The following is a 17,879-nucleotide window of genomic DNA, read 5'->3' on the forward strand; positions in this document are numbered from 1 at the left end:
CGACTTGGTGAAATTGATACAAATTCTGTTTGCCAAATCTGCATTTTTTCACTAAAAAAGTTTTGAAAAAGTGCGCTCAGCTCTATTTTTCCTGGCCCTTTGTGGGTGAGGCGTTTAAGTTGAGATTTGGTTCTCCCTGCTCCCCTTTTCTGCTTCCTTCATTTCTTGCAATAAGTCTAACGCGTATGAACAGCTGTATGGACCGCTGGAAAAACTCATTTAAAACAACAAATGCCGTATAGCATTTGAAATACATTTTTGAAGATTAATTTTTCCAAGGTTCAGATTTACTGTTCATTATTGGTGGCACAGATAGCGAGTCTTATACTTAAGGTACCCTGACACTTTCCATCATAAGAGCTGTTATTAGGAGCTTATAACTTTGCCAGCCTTTAACCACTTGGGCTGACATTTTCCATGTCAGTTGTCTGCCTCAGGCTGAATTTAGTTAGACTATTTTTGCTGAAACCATGTGCTTCTGAGAACCAACTAGGGGAAAATGTGTTGTTTTGTCCATGTTAGAAAAAATTCATACAATCATTTTGCTGAAATGCTCTTGCACTTCCATGCTTTGGAGAAGGGGTTTGAAATTTGGCCTTTGTATCAAGGATGTTTCCATGAGAAACCCTGGCCAAGTTATAAGCCTTAGAAAAAAAATCTCATCTCACAAATTCTCAGTCCAGACTTGTTAAAAGGTTGGCAGCTAAATTCTCTGAAGAATCTGTCTGTACTGGACCTGCTCCATCCCCTCACAGCTTCTATGTGCCAATAGAACTTTGCATATACCAACTGAGCATACTCCATCTTGGGTACTGGGGCTGAGAAAGACTTCCTTTGCAATTGCTTCTTCCAGCTTGGGCTCTTCTGTGGTCCTGAGGGCAGGGAGGCTGTCTCTCTTCTGGTACCCAGAGAACAAAGAGAAGGAACCAATCTAATGAATCCAGAAGGGAAAAGAACCATATGATGGGGTAGATTGGGACAAGGAACCCAGGGTCCAGGCTAGGATTGGGAGTTAGGGGAAGAGAGAGGGGTCTGGGAGAGGGGCAAAGGGGTCAGTCTTTTGCGGGGAGAGAGAAAGGGGCAGAAGGGTCTGTGACCACTAGAGGACACACCTTTCCAGAAGCTAGCATGGAACCCAAGGTTCACTATATAGTTATAGTGGATCACAAACTAAATATGAGTCAACAATGTAATACTGTTGCCAAAAAAATCAAACATAATTCTGGTTTCAGAGTAGCAGCCGTGTTAGTCTGTATTCGCAAAAAGAAAAGGAGTACTTGTGGCACCTTAGAGACTAACAAATTTATTTGAGCATAAGCTTTCGTGAACTACAGCTCACTTCATCGGATGCATTCAGTGGAAAAAAGCCTAAGGAGTGGAGTGAAGACTGGAACTGGCTAGGTAAGGGGAATGGGACGTGGACTGGGACAAGGACAGATTAGAGGGGTTGGGGAGGAAGGGATCCCGCTTGGAAAGGATAGAAAGAAACTGTGCTCACAGCAAGCTCCCCTCCAGAGTCTGGCATGGTATCCAAGATTCCTGAGACTCACCATTCCTCCGCTGCCAGCAAAGATTTGTGAAACCTCCTGGCAAAGTATCCCATCTCCTACTGGGCTGATGACACCTACTACTGCTATCAGTTTCTCCCTCAGCTCAAGTCGCAGAGGTCTGTGTTATAGATCTAAAGGTTCCAACAGTGCGTGTGATGCTGGCAAACCAGGTGCAAGCTCATGCCAAAGTCCCCGTGTCTCAGTAGAACACTGACAAATACATAGCAGGAATCAGTCTGGCTCACTTATGTGTAGGGCTCTGTGTTTGTCACGGAGGTTGTGGAAGTCATAGATTCTGTGACTTCCTGTATCCTCCATGACTTCTGCAGCAGCCAGTGTGGCTGTCCCCATGGCCGCCCAAGCAGCTGACCCTGGAGCCAGTCACCCAGGTGGCCCCACAGCCAGTCTCACCAGTTGCTGCTGGAGCGGCCCCCGCCCCAACTGCTACTCTGGAGGCCCAGGGAAGCTGGCCCCAGGGACTGCCGGAGCAGCAGCCGATGCAGCTGGCCCTGGGGAACGCCTGAGCAGCAGCCCCAAGGGCAGCGGTTGACCCTGGGGTGCCCCCTTGGTGGTTGCTGGAGCAGCCACAGGCCCCCCCGGGGCTCCTTCCCTAGCAGCTGGTGCCACAGCCAATTTGGGGTTTGTGCCCTGCTTCCTAACAGTCTGCCCTGAGATTTTCACTCACACTCGAGTCACTGTAAATAGCCCTACATAGCCAATGACCCATGTGGGCGTCAACATGACCACATGATGAAATTTGTTTTTTCAATATTTTTTAAAGGTAGGAAGTTACACATAAAAAACTTCACTCAGAGGCACAAAGGTTAAGTGATTTGTCCAAGTGCACAACATGTGATGGACTAGAGGTATGATCCCATAATGGCAGAAAGCTAAAAAGTGACAATTTTTAAGTGCTTATATACAAATGCTAGAAGTCTAAATAATAAGATGGGTGAACTAATGTGCCTTGTATTAAATAAGGATATCGATATACTAGGCATCACAGAAACTTGGTGGAATGAGGATAATCAATGAGATACGGTAATACCAGGGTACAAAATATATCAGAAGGACAGGATAGGTTGTACTGGTGGTACTATATGTGAAAGAAAGCATAGAGTGAAAGGAAATAAAAATTTTAAATGAACCAAACTGTACCACAGAATCTCTATGGATAGTAATTCCATGCTCTAATAATAAGAATATAGCAATAGGGATATACTACTGCCCACCTGACCAGGATGGTGATAATGACTGAAATTCTCTGGGAGATTAGAGAGGCTACAAAAATAAAAAAACCTCACTAATAGTGGGGGATTTCAACTATCCCCATATTGACTTGTCAACTCAGGACACAACGCAAAGACAAAGTTTCTTGACACCTTAAATGACTGCTCCAAGAAGCAGTCAGTCCTGAAACCCTCAAGAGGAAAGGCAATTCTTGATTTAGTTCTAAATGGAGCACAGAATCTGATCCAAGAAGTGAATATAGCTAGACCACTTGGTATAGTGACCATAACATAATAAAATTTAACATCCGGGGGGGGAGGGACGACACGCCACAGCAACCCATCACGGTAGCATTTAATTTCAGAAAGAGGAATTACACAAAAATGAGGAAGTTAGTTAAACAGAAATTAAAAAGGTACAATGCCAAAAGTGAAATCCCTGCAAACTACATGAAAACTTTTTAAAGACACTGTAATAGAGGCTCAAATTAAATGTATACCCCAAATTAAAAAATGTAGTAAGAGGACCAAAAGAGTGCCACTGTGGATAAACAAAGTCAAAGAAGCAGTTGAGGCAAAAAGGCATCCTTTAAAAAGTGGAAGTTAAATTCTATTGAAGAAAATAGAAAGGAGCATAAACTCTGGCAAGTGAAGTGTAAAAAAAAAAAAAAAAAAGGAAGGCCAAAAAAGAATTTGAAGAATAGCTAGCCAAAGATTCAAAAAGTAATATTAAAAAAACAAACAAAAAAAAACCCCTGTAAGTATATAAGAAACAGAAAGCCTTTCCAAACAACCAGCAGAGCCACTGGATGATCGAGATGCTAAAGGAGCACTTATCCCCCTTAAGGCCATTGTGAAAAAACTAAATGAATTCTTTGCATCAGTCTTCATGGCATCGGTCTTCATGGAGGGAGATTCCCCAACCTGTGCCATTCTTTTTCGATGACAAATCTGAGGAACTGTCCCAGATTGAGGTGTCAGAGGAGATTTTGGAAAAAATGTATAAATTAAACAGTAATAAAAATCACCAGGACCAGATGGTATTCACCCAAGAGTTCTGAAGGAACTTAAATGTGAAACTGCAGAACTACTAACTGTGGTTATGTAACCTATCATTTAAATCTGCTTCTGCACCAGATGACTAGAGGATCGCTAATCTGACATGAATATTTTTAAAAGGCTCCAGAGGCGATCCAGCATTTACAGGCGGGTAAGCCTAACTTCAGTACTGGGCAAACTGGTTGGAAACTATAGTAAAGAACAGAATTATCAGACACATAGATGAACATGATTTGCTGGGGAAGAGTCAACATGGTTTTTGTAAAAGGGGAATCATGCCTCACCAATCTACTAGAATTCTTTGAGGGGGTCCAACAAGCATGTGGACAAGGGGGATCCAGTGAATATAGTGTACTTAGATTTTCAGAAAGTCTTTGACAAGTTCCCTCACCAAAGGCTCTTCATGGATCAGTAACTGGTTAAAAGACAGGAAACAAAAGGTAGGAATAAATGGTCAGTTTTCAGAATGGAGAGAGGTAAATAGTGGTGTCCCCCAGGAGTCTGTACTGGGACCAGTACTGTTCAATATATTCATAAAGGGTCTGGAAAAAGAGGTAAACTGTGAGGTGGCAAAATCTGCAGATACAAAATCCCTAAGTGTGGCAGGGTCACCAAATTCATGGTCTCCAGCCATGCCCAGAAAAATTCCCCCATTTTAATTTAGTTTATTGCTATACTAAAATAAGCATTTTAAGCTGTATTTATAAGGCCCTGAACCTGAAGAGACTATTTTTCCTGCTTTTGGTGTGAACACGGAGATTACTTCCTCCGGTCACCATCACCCCCCACTAAAATCTTTGGGGAGATGATGAAAAAGGCAGTTAACTTTGCTTCCGTCAAAGCACAGCATTGCAAGTTGATTTCATCATCTATCAATTTGGTGGCAGATTGGATTTGTTGTTTTGAAAGGAAGGAAAGAGGGGGAACAAACTGAGGACCAAAGAAGTGAGTTGCCCAGACACCACAGTGGAGGGTGTAGATTAGAGCATCGGGCTGACTGGTCAAAAGAAGGTGGGGGGGAGAGGTTGGAGTCAGGAGAAGTCTTTATATATATTTAAAATATTTAAATATTTTATATAAATAAATATACATTACAAATTTTTCCGGCCAGCTCTAGCATACAACAGGCTGCCACCGAGTCAGAAACGGTCGGTAACGTCCAATGGGCAGAGCACAGCCCCGGGCGCGGGGTAGCTGCTCCGCGCAGGGCTGAGAGGGGAGTTCTTGGGCTTTGGCTGGCAACAGCTGTGCTGGCTACTGGCCAGTGAGGCGCGGGGCTGAAGTGGGAGGAAGGAGGAGAGCGGATGGACGGAGAAGAGGGGCGGGGAGACAAGAGGTGAAGGTATGGGAAGGGGGAAGACATGAATGAGGGAGAGAGAAGGGCAGAGGGAGCGGGCACAGGACAGGGGCCTGGCTCAGAGCCGCTGCTCCGTCTGGCTGTGGGGCGCGCTCCAAGACGCTCGACCTTCAGACCCGTCCCGTGGCCCGTTACTACCACAAGGGAGTATTGGGGACACAACCAGCCCGCGGAGAGGGGTAGGAAGCCAGTCTGTCGGTGACGCTTCCCCTCAACAGGGGGTGGCCATATTGCAATACGGAAGAGAGGCGCCATTTTGCATCACGGGATATTTGCTCAAGAGCCGGCTCTTCCTCGCCAACAGGGCGCCGCCATTTTAGATTACGGAATTCCTTGTCCCCCCCATGGTGGAGTTTCTCCACTGGGCGCCGCCATTTTGGGTTACGAACGAAACGGCAGCCCAAAGGGGTCCTCACCCTCCCTTCGTTTAGGTGTCTTCATAAAATGCCCGCTGAGAATCCCCTCTTTTTTCGCCCCGCTCTCAAGATGGCGTCGATGCGGGAGAGCGACACTGGCCTGTGGCTGCACAACAAGCTGGGCTCCACGGACGAGCTGTGGGCGCCGCCGAGCATCGCCTCGCTGCTCACGGCCTCGGTGATCGACAACATCCGCCTCTGCTTCCACGGCCTCTCCTCTGCCGTCAAGCTCAAACTGCTGCTGGGGATGCTGCACCTGCCCCGCCGGGCGGTGGATGAGGTGAGAGCGGGGTCGGGGCTGCACGGGAGCCGGGAAGGTCGGGGCTACGGCCCGGCGGGGCGGGTGGCAAACGTCCCCGTGTGGCGACGGCGCCGGTACCCGCCCCCTCCCCGTTAAATGGCGTCTGAGGAGCCGCGCGCGGAGTCTCGCCCCCGCCTGCCGGACACACCCCCGAGTGGGGGAGGGGGTATCAGTACTGCGCCCCCCCCCGGGGCGTTAAACTCAGTACCTGCCTGGTCTGGCCCCCACACAGTTATAACCCATAATGCCCCTACATCCACTCCCAGGGGGTCCTTGCCATGTGTTCCTACCAAGCCCTCCCCCAGGTCCTCCAACCCGACCAGCCTCCCCAGTTTACACTGAAATAGCTGTTCTGGATTGAGTAGCCAGCCCATTGAGACCCATGTCTCTCAGTGGAGAGAGCGCTGGCCATGAATCCACAGGGCCTGGGAGCCTCTGGCCTGATGGGTGACCTTGGCCAAGTCCTGTCCCACCTTTGTGCCTCAGTTTGCCCATCTGTAAAATGGGGATATTGGTACTGTCCTTCTTTGTATTGTTTTGATGAAAGTGCTCGGTAAGATCTAGGCATTTAGTATTATTTGTTTAGCCAGTACTTTGAGGTTTAAATCTGTGATGTAAGTGAAGTGCCCGGAGACCCTCCTAATGGAAAGTGTAAAATGCAATCATTACTGTTACTCGTGTGTGGCACCCATGTGGGTGCCATACAATCAGTCTTTAAAAAGTCCCATCATTGTCCTCTTGTCTGAAACATGGTTGGGGGGAGGGGTTGTTTTTCATCTTTAGGCTGATGAGTTATGAACCTGAGACTTTCACGAGGTACAACTGCTAGTGTAGTGGCTTCCTTCTGGGGGATTGTGTCTCTGGGCCAGCACCTGTGCTGGGAAGTAGGCCAGAGGAGCAAACTATATAGGGCAGTGGTTTTCAACCTGTGATCCGCACACTGTCTGAAATTTCCAAAGGGAAATTTCAGACAGTGTGCGGATCACATTTGACGCTTTTTAGGAATCTGTAAATGCAGGGAAAAAAGGTTGAAAACCACCGATCTAGGGAATAGCCTAACCCCCCCCCCCCCAAACCTTTTGCTCCCTGCATCCTTCTCTTTTCTCCCCCTCCCCCCCCCATTTGCACATCACTGGTCTATAATGCAGCACTGCAGTATGCTGCTGTAGCACTTGTAGTGTAAACATAGCCTAAGAGCCTTACCCTAGGGAGGACAGCAGCAAGTGCTGAAACTCGGAGAGGGAAAGAGCAGGGGTCTCTAGGGGGGATAGGAGAGGGATGTTGAAGTTCAAATGTCTAGGGGCTAGGAAATCAGAGTTGGCATGGCTAACTGGAGGTAGGAGGATGCTAACAGTCTGAGTGGGCTGTTTTGAAGTGGCATTGAGTTGGAAGTCAGGAAGCTGCTGATTTGTGAGGGAATACTTTTACAATGGGAGGGCATTCTGGAGCATACATTTCCACAACTTGAGTCTTGAGGAATTTGCACTCTACTTCATGGCCCACATTGTTCTGTTTCCTGACAACACCAATGCAGATAGCATGCAGGTTCAGCTTGAGTCTCACCTTTTCCGAGTAGATGTGCCGTTTGCAAGAGACTCACGTTTATGGATGCCATTGTCAGATAGGATATGTTTGTTGTTGAGGTGTGATAGTAGTGTTCTAAACACGGTGTGGGGGAAATTGTAAATAACCTGGATTAGTGCACACTGCACCCTCGAGAATTTACAACCAAATGTCCTAAAAGAGAGATATGCAAAGCATCAAGTGTTTTAACCAATTGGTTTCAGAGTAGTGTGACTCAGAGTGGCTCTTGTAGGTGTTTCTGTGCAGTCATTCACTGAGTTATGTGTCACTGCAGTCTGTTTTTAAAAAGGCGCTTTCTTAGCATATCTACTTCCTGTGTATCTTTGAGACATACTGTAACTGCTTGCTAAGTGCCTGTCCCACCTCTGAGTCTTTCTTACATTACAAATTCAATTATACTAATACAACAAAATAAAGCGGCCTCCCCAAAACCAGAAAATAGGAATCGCTCACCCCAGTCGCACATGATCCCTCCATATCAAGACCCCAGCTCTCATTACACCCAGAGTTAGCAAAAGCCCCAGAAAGCTTAGGTAAAAAAATGGGACTTGTTGTGTTCCCTGAAAGTTACCACATTAGAGGTATTTTGGATCAAGAGGAGTGAATTGAAAAGTTTGGGGGTCTTCATGGAGAACACTTGATTGGCTCTTGTCTCAAACTGATGGAGCTGCAGCTCAAGTGACACTGTAAAATAATCCATTGAAATGCTGCAAAGCCATCCATCCGAACAGTACTTCTGAGGTACTTTTTATTAAAATACTGCTTTAAAATTAATCCAAATTTAATTAGGATTGGCAGGTCACTTCACTCATTTTGACTTTTGTTAGCCTTGCTGACTCATTCAAACTATTGAAGAATGAGCTAGTTTCTATTCTACCTCATGTATTGTCAAAACGGCCAGCTAAGCTCTGAATATAGAAACTTGTACTGGTGTTATTGACAGAGGCAGAAGTGCTGGCTTTTTCAGATTCTAGATGGAGTTTGTGGAGCTAGCAGCTACAAATTTTATCGTTTGACTTGTAAACTGAGCAAGCCTGGTCTTGAGAGAGACTTGCACAATGTAATTTTTTGGTCCCTTTGCAGAGTACTTGTGATCTGTTAAAACTGCTAGGGTACGTGACCTTTTTCCTCCATTTTCACCCACTTAAAACTTAAACATAAAAAAAATCATTATTATATAGGTAAATTCAGTTGAAGATGAAAAATTGTAGTCGAATCCCAAAACTTTTTGCATTAGTTTTGTATTGTTAATAAAGTACCCCAATGGAACAAAGCTATTTACCAAAGGGAATTCAGTGATGAGTTCATTGAGAAGGAACAATTGTTACATCAAAAGTGCACTGTTTTATAATAAACTTGCTCAAATTAAATGATGATGCTTAGGAAGTCACGTTAAACAGTGTTACAATCACACTTGTTATAGGATGACTTTAAAACAAGTAACAGCTGCTATTTAGCATTAACCTTACAGTTTCTTAGTCTTTTGGGCCAGAACAGCATTCATTTTTATATATGATACTGAGCACAGTGATACTGATATATATGATACTGAGCACAATGTCATCCCTTAACAACAACTAATAATAATAAATTACTTTAATATAAGAGAGCTGTGGCTAGCTAAGAGTGAAAAGTCTTAATGTATATTCAGACTGATTTTTGAATTAGTTTGTATTATGAGTTGAATTGACCTGTGAAAATGACTTAAATTCAGTGTGATTGGACTTCATTAGCGTACTGCATGTTTTTCTTTATTCCTCATGTACATGTCTGCACTGATCAGGTATTAGGACTCAGAGCATTGAGCTGGTGTCTGAAAATGTTATGAGATTAGGAACAATGTTGCATTTGTTGGTTCTGAATGGTGTGTACAGTGTGTGTAACTGGTGTATCATGTGTACTAAAGGTATTAAACATCAAATTATATTGTGCTGTGTGGATAGTAGGTTGAATATTGGCTTTTTAAAGAGACAGTATCTTTCATCCTTCTAAAATAAGCACTGTGTGAAGTATATTGGTTAACAGTGGAACAGGATAATTTGGAAACCACTTCTGGACTACAATGAATGTTGGGATGAATAGAATACATGGTGTTGTTTGGTTTAAAAAGGATTTTTGATGGTCACTTGTCCATTCTTAATCCCTAAACCTCTCTGGGAAGTGTCAAGTCTATCTAAGAATATATCCAGTGAAGGTGATTCACAAACCTTCTTTGACAGCTTGATCCATTGCTTGAGTGTTCAGCTCTTCTCCCTCCCCCCGCAATAGTTTGCAACTTCCTTGGTACCTTTCATTCAGGAACTCCAAGTGTTTTACAAGTATTAATGAATTAATCCTTCCAGCACTCCTGTGGGGTAGGTAATTAACCTACATTTTCCTTACCACACCATAAACCCATTACTACTTGTTTGTCCTCACTGACTAATGAGAATAATTGGTGCCTGTCTTCTTAACATCTCTGTGTATTTGTAGACAATTGTTAAATTCATCCTTCGTACTGCTTTTCTCTAAGCTGAACATGGCAGCTTTCCTAACCATTCCCTAATGGATTTATTTCCCTAACCTTTTGTTCTTTTTCTTCTAAACCCTTTGCAGCTAATCAGAGTTTTGAAATGATACCGAAAGCTCAATGCAGTTCTAAGTTCAGAGGAATAATTACCCTTATTTATTTTGCACAATATACTCCTGTTAACATGACCCATAGTGGCATGTGCATTTTTCTGCCAGGATTGCATTTACTCCTTTATGCCTAGGTTGTGTCATTATGATCTAGCCCTGCATTTTGGGCAATGTGTTGTTGTGCTTCCCCTGGAGTACCCTGGGAGAGAGTTGTCTAAACCTGGAGTCTTGTTTGCACTCCCTAATGCACTAGCATAACTACACTGAAGGGTACGGAGTCAAGGCTCTGCCCCCATCCACCTGCATGCGTGGGAAGTTGTCTGCTCCCTGCACACTAGAAGTGGTGGTATAAAGCACCGGAGTAAGGGGGCGTATATTATGCCACCTTAGTTCTTTGAGCTGCATGTAAGACAATCACTATCTGTCTTAATTTGTCATCCTTTACTTTTCCCTGGCCCTCACTTGTATTTCCTATCTTACAGTTTATTGAATCTGATATTATATTGAAGTTGGCCATTTTTCCATTCTATTAAATATATACTGTATTTTAATCCCTTGTCACTAGAGTATTTTTGATCCTTTTGACCTTTACCATCTGCAGATATTAATATACTCTCCACTCCATTCTTCAGATTAATGAAAATGCTGATTAATAATAGACCTTTGTGGACTCCTATTCAACATCACCTTCTTAATGGACACTGAACCATTAAAAACAGTTAAGGTTTTTTAGCCAGTAGTAAAACCACTTTATAATTCTATTTAATCCACACTGCATTAGTGGTAGAAGTGGAAAGCAAATTAATGGGAACTACTTGGATGAAGTCCTGGAGCTCTTGTCTGGTTTTCTTGTCTGCTGCCAATAACTTGTCCCTTCCCTCCCATTCCCAAATGCTATGATTATTTATAATACTGATGGCTGTTTGTTATTAGTGAAAATGAGTTTGGTTTTTCTCATGTTAATCTTTATAGTGATATTTGTCCAAGTTAAAGCCTTGCCATATTTTTGGCTGTCTGTACAAAATGTAATTAGCTCCTCATTTCCATAGGTACTAATTTCACTCCTTTTTTAAAGTATTTTTGCTAAACATTGATGTTTTAGGAAAGACCCATAAGGACAACTGACAAACTATGTTGGACCTGATCCTGAAGTCTATGATTAACAAGACTCTCGTTGGAATCAATGAGAGATTTGCCTAAGTAAGGATTTCAAGATTCGGTCCATAATGAAATTAACAATGTTGGAATGTAGTTCTGCTTTGAAAAGTAACTGTAAAAATGGCATGTGCGATTCTATTGCCTCTGACTTGCATATCATATATGCTCAGTTTGCAAATAAATACATATTTTTCTAACTGCCAGGTCTGTAAACTTAACCTGGGATCAGAGAGCCCAGTGGTGGTCTTCCTGATGCAAAACTAGAGAAAAGAGGAGTTTGAGGAGGAATATAAAAGAGGGCATTGAGGATGCTTGGCCATATGTAGAAAGCAGCCTGAAGAAAAAGCACTAACAGAGTGGTGGGAAGAGGAGACATAAGATGTTGACACTGAGGAAATGTATGGAAAAAATTACCACCAGGTCAGCTAAACCAGTATTAAAACTGGTGGGAATCATAATATAGACAGCTTAGTCAGGGTCTATCATTCTTACCATATTACTCAAACGTACTGAAAGCGTTATTTGACTGTTCTGTGTTCACACTTACAATCCCTGAAAATCCCTATTCAAGTTCTAGAATTTGTATTGTGGACTGGAGAGGTCAAAGCAGCCCTTTGTCCTGAGAAGTATACTCTTCCCTCCCATTGCTTACTTCATTCCTTTTTTTAAAATATAGCGGAAGCAGCTTCTGATGGAGGGGAAGCCCAATTTGGCCGTTTTGCCATTTTCCCCTCAGTTCTAGGCTGACACTGGGTTTTTTGCAGTGATTAATTTGTGCCAGAGCTGAGTCCGGCACCTCTAGGCTTGGCATTTCATAGCCCTGGCACCTCTGGGCTTGCTGCATCAGTTATGAAAGTAAAAAAAATTGTTTGAGCCCCAGCACCTCTTTCATTACAAATTAAGCACTGTTTCTGGTGAAGATTTGGGAGAGGGAGGCTTTGAGGGGAGCAGGGATTAGAAATTTGTGGAGACTTCTGTGCACAGCATAAATAAGACCGTAAATTAGCTTTCTGTAATTTAGGATGTATGTGTTGGAGCAGGGGGATCACTATATAATCAGCAAAATCAAAAGGACCATTGACTTTATTTCTGAGGTCTAAAGATGCTTGGAAATGGAAGAGAGAACTGGGATATAATCTAATAATTTACTATTTTGGTGTAATACTTTTTTTTTTAACAAGCAAAATATGTTCAAATAACAAAAGTCCTGTTGTAAATTAATAAGAGAAAGGAAATATAGAGTTAAGGATGAAGATCTCTCCTTGACTTGTCTCGTTGTGTTTGGATTCCTGAAAACAGTGTAAATTGTGCCATATGCACTGCAATATGTGATCACAATGGGATATGGAAAGGGCCACGACTCAATATTAACTCTTAGTTTCCTTGCACTTGATCTTAAAACCCTTAGTCTTAGGACTGTGTATTGCCAATATGTCTTAATAGTGGTCACACAGTTTATGTTGACTCTGTTTTTTTTCTTGTGCTCTGGTAAGCACATGCTGCCTAAAGCCACATCTTAGCTCTGCAAAAGACTGGAGAGATTTAAAAGAGTCAATTTTTAACGTTCAAATAAGACATTAAAAAAAGTTTTTAAATCTGAATTTTCAACTCTCTCAGGGACTGAGCTACCTGTGAATAAAGTATAATGATTAAAACCAAATGTCAATATGTAATTTCAGTGAGATGATTGTATTTTCTTTATTTTTATTTATTTATGCTACAAACTAATAGATATTTTGACTAGTAGCTGAAATAAACTTTCCCCCGCTACAATCTTGTGACTTTTTCCCCAGTTGAACCTCCTGAAATAAATTTTTAAAAATCATCTTTTCTTCATGGCACTCTGTAACAAAAAAGATGACCCTGGACATATGGCTTAAAGGTCTTTTTAACTGTGTTAAAACACAATAATTTATATGGGTTCCCCACAGGAAGTAAATATTGTGCATGTTTGTGCTCGTTTCTGAAAATATTTCCAAATACAAAGTAACCTTCTTAGAATTGTTTCCAATTTGTTGATTTTCTTTTCTCTTTTTTGTTAGATGAAAGGTGCACTGACTGAAATTATCCAGCTCGCTACCTTGGATTCAGACCCCTGGGTCTTAATGGTAGCTGATATTTTAAAATCCTTTCCAGATACTGGCTCCCTTAACCTTGATCTTGAAGAACAGAATCCCAATGTTCAAGATATTTTAGGAGAACTTAGGGAAAAGGGTAAGCAATCATTTTTTGTCTAAAATTACACTGCATATTTGACATTTTTGCATTCAAACCACTATGGGTGAAAGTCAATGAGGCAAGGATTACACCCTATGTGTTTAAGAGTCTAATGGGAAGCAATAAATGTGGGTCTAATTCAGCAGCTCTTTGCCACAGGAACTGTTCCACATGAGGCAGTAGAACTATGTAAGGAGTGCCTGAAATGAAATACAACTGATGTATAATTTAATAAATATTACTTTTTGATTAAACTTGTATAAACTTTTAAAAGATCGTAAATTAAACATAGTTTTATTCCTGTCTTGCATTTTTTTTTTTTTTTTTTTTTTTTACTAATCTTCAAGGGACTTCGGGTTGTCTATTTGTTATTTAAAACTGTCACATTAGGAGAGAGGCTCTGTGCACTTGTTCATAGTTTCGAAAGCATGATATTATGCTTTCTTTCTAAGACGCCGATCCCAAAGCAGTGAGCTTTGTGTGGGCAGACCCCTGTATGGAGCCTCATTAAAGATGAGGGTGTACATCTGTACTTCAAAGAGCCAACTATCGTGCTATACAGATGGACGGAAACTATACTAGCAGTTCTTAGGAAGCGTCCCATCGGTGCAGCTTCACGGATGATGGCAGCAGTGAGAGCATTAGTGTAGTCTAGACTGAGGCAGTTAAAATGCCTGAGCCATGTATATGCTAGTACTCCCATAGTTACTGCTACCAGTGATGCAGTACCAGTGTTCGTGAAATAACAGGAACTATCCCAAAAGTTGGAAGTGTAGAAGAGCCACCGAATGTAATGGACAGAAATGGTTGTAGAAGCCAGGATGCAGCAAAGTAATAGAAAAACTCCTTGGAAAGAGAACTGCATCATGCTTGAAAATAGGAATGATCATTTGCTGGTAGAAATCTTTACCTCTCGGTATTTTGTGGTCTGCCAGATTGGGTTTTCTGTTTTTTGTTTGTTTGGTTGTTTTTTGTGTTTTTTTTTAAATGTAGCTTCTGAGAATTAATCTTCAGCTGTTTTCTCCCGAGTACTGAAATATGTACAATACTTTAAAAATAACTTTACACTTAACTAGACAAATCTAACATGGCCGTCTTAAAAATAACATATTTCCTGTTTTTATTAAATCCTTGTGAAGGGTTACTTCCTACAATATAGCTAGAGTTGGCAGGTTTCTGGAATAGTGATTATGAGCAAAACAGAAGTTTCCCTCGGGGTCTGAATAAATACTTTGAAGTTAAGAATCACCTGCACAAACTATATAAAAATTGTCTTGTAATTATCTGTGCAAGAGGTCCTTTTACCCACATGCATTATGTTAACTCTTTACACAGTAAGTGAATGTGAAACATCAGCTATGTTGCCGTTGGAGTGCCAGTACTTAAACAAAAATGCCTTGACAACACTAGCTGGGCCACTTACTCCCCCAGTGAAACACTTCCAGCTGAAAAGAAAACCCAAAAGTGCCACTCTTCGAGCAGAACTCTTGCAGAAATGTAAGTAGTAAACCAGCTAGTTGATCAGATACAGTTACAAATAGGATTGTAAAAGGAAGGCATAGAATTCAGTCTTGTTCTTCAGTACAGGAACACGTATTGTATCTTCCCTTCTTACAAGAATATGTGCTGACTGGTTTTCCACAATAACAACAGTGCAGAAGATCAGGACTAAGCCTATTGAAGCCATTCTGGCTGTCACCATATTAATATGCTAGTCTTGTTTTCGTAATCTTAAATGCTGTTCAGATTTGAAGGCACTGAAAAAGCTTTTTTTTTTTTTTTTTTTTTCTCTGTTTAAAGCAAGGTTAGATTCTTTGGTGGTTATATTTAGCCATCAGTTTGAGACTCATCAGGGAGAGCTTTTGTTAAGATGCTTGGGGCTCTTACCACAAAAATGAAACTGGAACCAAGCTGAGCTTTATTTTGTCATATGTTTTTGCAACAGGGAGCAGAGGCAGCCAGTGCATGCTTTCCCTTGCTCAGTGTGCCTACTGTGAGTGAAAGCCAAGATGATTTTCATTAACAGAAGGCAGGAAGTTTAGCCACAGCCATTCTTTAACTGAGTGAATTTAAAATATTGTACTGTACATTGCACTTTGCTGTAGCAACCTTTCTTTGAGTTGATTAGTCAGTTTGATTGGATTAAAATATCAACTTGAGTAGCTAAGCATTTTGAATGAAATTTTACCTTTTTTAACTTTCTACTTTCCCCTCAAGTAGATTGTTTGTTTATTTTATGTTAGTTTGCATACTTCTGTAACTTAAAAGGATTGTGTAACAGATAATGCACCATTTGGGAAAAAAAATAATTAGATTATGTGATTTGTCTAACATTGATGACCTGTGTCAATTAAAGATTAGGTCCTAAAAGAATTTTATGTAGGATGTGCAGTAGTTTTAATTTCAAATACAAATTTTGAAATAACTAAAGCATTTCTCTTTTTAGCAACAGAAACCGCACAACAGCTCAAGAAGACTGCAGGAGTGCCTTTCCATGCCAAAGGGAGGGGGCTGGTCAAAAAAATAGATACAACAAGTATGACTCATTTTATATTACTACTCAGTAGAGAATAATTTATATGTCTATACAGCTCATATGTAGGTAAAATATAATGTTTGCAAAGAATAAAATTCAAGGTTTATATTTTTAAAAACTGGATTGCAGAGAGGAGGGTAATGAAGCTCTATGGAAACATGAAAATATAAAAATAATGATGCACTTTAGTGAAGTAATCTTAAACTGACTTTCACATATGGAAAGGAGAACATGTGATAACCATAATATGGGGTAATTATTCCAGGTGAAATAGTTTGAAATTCCTGCTTGGAATTTTTTTTCTTACATGTATAGATGAGGTTATATATAAAAATAGTATATTTTATTGTAATCCTTAAAATAAGGTACAAAACTGTCAAACATAATTACCAAGAACACAAACAGTTCTGCGCATTAGAAGGGAAAAGGCAGAGAAAGCCTGTCAAACACTGACTCAGACAGATGCAAAGATTGCCTAGCTCTTACTAAGGATATTGTAGTAATTGAGAATAGTTGTTTTCTAAATGTAGATAACTATAAATGTACCATTTGCTTGAAGTATCAGTACCTTCAATATTTTAGGGTAGCAGTAGCACCACTACAGTTAAAATTGCACTCAAGATTTCCATTTTAATGGGATGAAAAGAGTCTATACAAGTCAGTGCTCTGAGATGATCAGTTCCAAGTATTTGTTGTAATTTCTGAACTGCTTGAATTTTCTGTATCAGTTTGTAGTGGGGAAAAAAAATTATGGCCAATTATGCCAGTTTTTGAAACTTCTATGCAACTAAACAATGTTAGTGCCTGAAGTTTTTCCTTCAGGGCCTTCTTTAAACATCCTACAGCAATCTGAAGTGTGAAAATTGGTCTGATTCTTTGCTATGAGTAGATTAGAAGAATATTTAAAAGTTGCATTTTTAAAAAATCAATAGATATTTAAGCTTTAAAGTGTTACTGCTTGAATGTTGACATTGATACAGTGGAACTGATCAAGGTTGACACTGGTATAAGATAAGGAATATTGGTAGCACTGAAGCTATGTGGACACAATTTGCTGAAGATACAAGTTATAATGGTAGTGTTGGAGTTATCTCAGTACAATGACAAGGGGTTTAGGATGATCTAATTTATCAGACATACTGCTTACTACCACGCTACAGGAGTTCTGACCCTAATGAAATGTGGCTCTTTGTCCCCTGTTAAAGGACAGACCACAGATACAAGATAGTGGTTTGTCTACTCTAGACTTGGAGCTAATAAAGCTGTCTCTTTAGCCCAAGCACTAGAGGCTCATACTTTCAGATCCAGAAGTCTCAGGTTTGATCCCCATGGATACATGTGAGGATTGAAACTCCTGTCAACCTCAGAAGCTTGAAGCTTGGGACAAGCTTCCCTGGCCAGGGTGTAATCCATGCTTGCAGTGTTTCTCTTTGTATCCCACTCGTCAGGCTGTTTAGTGCGAAATAAGCCCTGGACCTCTGGATTTTAAAGCTATTGTTTGAGCTAGAGGATTAGGCCATTTGGTCAAAGGCAGGGGCAGACTCTAAAAGCTTCGTATGTGGGGTAGCCACTGTAGGAAACAAAGAGCCTTACAGGGTTAGCATTGGCTACACATTTTTTTTATAGAGGTGGTGGTTCAGGGCATTTTAAAATAGGTTATATCTTACAAGTGGTAAAGGACAAAATGGTGTCAGTGTATTCTGAATCCTTGGGCCATCAGACATGGCATAGGGTTCAAACAATGTATTAAACAGTTTAATACTTTGGTCATACATTAACAAATGCCATCACTGTCAGTCACTATTGGTCTTGCCTTGTGTGCGGGAGCTAGTCTTACCTGCAAGAGCCCCCAT

At 41.2% G+C, this 17,879-nt stretch overlaps 2 protein-coding genes across 3 annotated transcripts in view; one reads left to right on the forward strand and one right to left on the reverse strand.

Moving 5' to 3' along the window:
• Positions 1-4,175, reverse strand: part of LOC141986838 (NELL2-interacting cell ontogeny regulator 1-like) — a 34,070-nt gene extending 29,895 nt beyond the window's left edge. Inside the window, exon 1 of the mRNA XM_074951815.1 lies at positions 4,123-4,175. Coding sequence (XP_074807916.1) covers positions 4,123-4,160 — 38 coding nt within the window. The 5' untranslated portion in view covers positions 4,161-4,175. The remainder of the gene's footprint in view (positions 1-4,122) is intronic.
• An 825-nt stretch (positions 4,176-5,000) lies between these two features.
• The window catches only part of NELFA (negative elongation factor complex member A), a 36,889-nt gene continuing 24,010 nt past the window's right edge, over positions 5,001-17,879 (forward strand). The window contains exons 1-5 of one of the 2 annotated variants that reach the window (XM_074951813.1): positions 5,001-5,180; positions 5,682-5,891; positions 13,316-13,487; positions 14,826-14,987; positions 15,937-16,026. In XM_074951813.1, coding sequence (XP_074807914.1) covers positions 5,682-5,891; positions 13,316-13,487; positions 14,826-14,987; positions 15,937-16,026 — 634 coding nt within the window. In that variant the 5' untranslated portion in view covers positions 5,001-5,180. Of the gene's footprint in view, positions 5,181-5,549; positions 5,892-13,315; positions 13,488-14,825; positions 14,988-15,936; positions 16,027-17,879 lie in introns of those variants that run through there. The other variant, XM_074951812.1, reaches the window with a different exon arrangement.

This window comes from Natator depressus, chromosome 4, assembly GCF_965152275.1.
Source record: "Natator depressus isolate rNatDep1 chromosome 4, rNatDep2.hap1, whole genome shotgun sequence".
Lineage (NCBI taxonomy): Eukaryota > Metazoa > Chordata > Testudines > Cheloniidae > Natator > Natator depressus.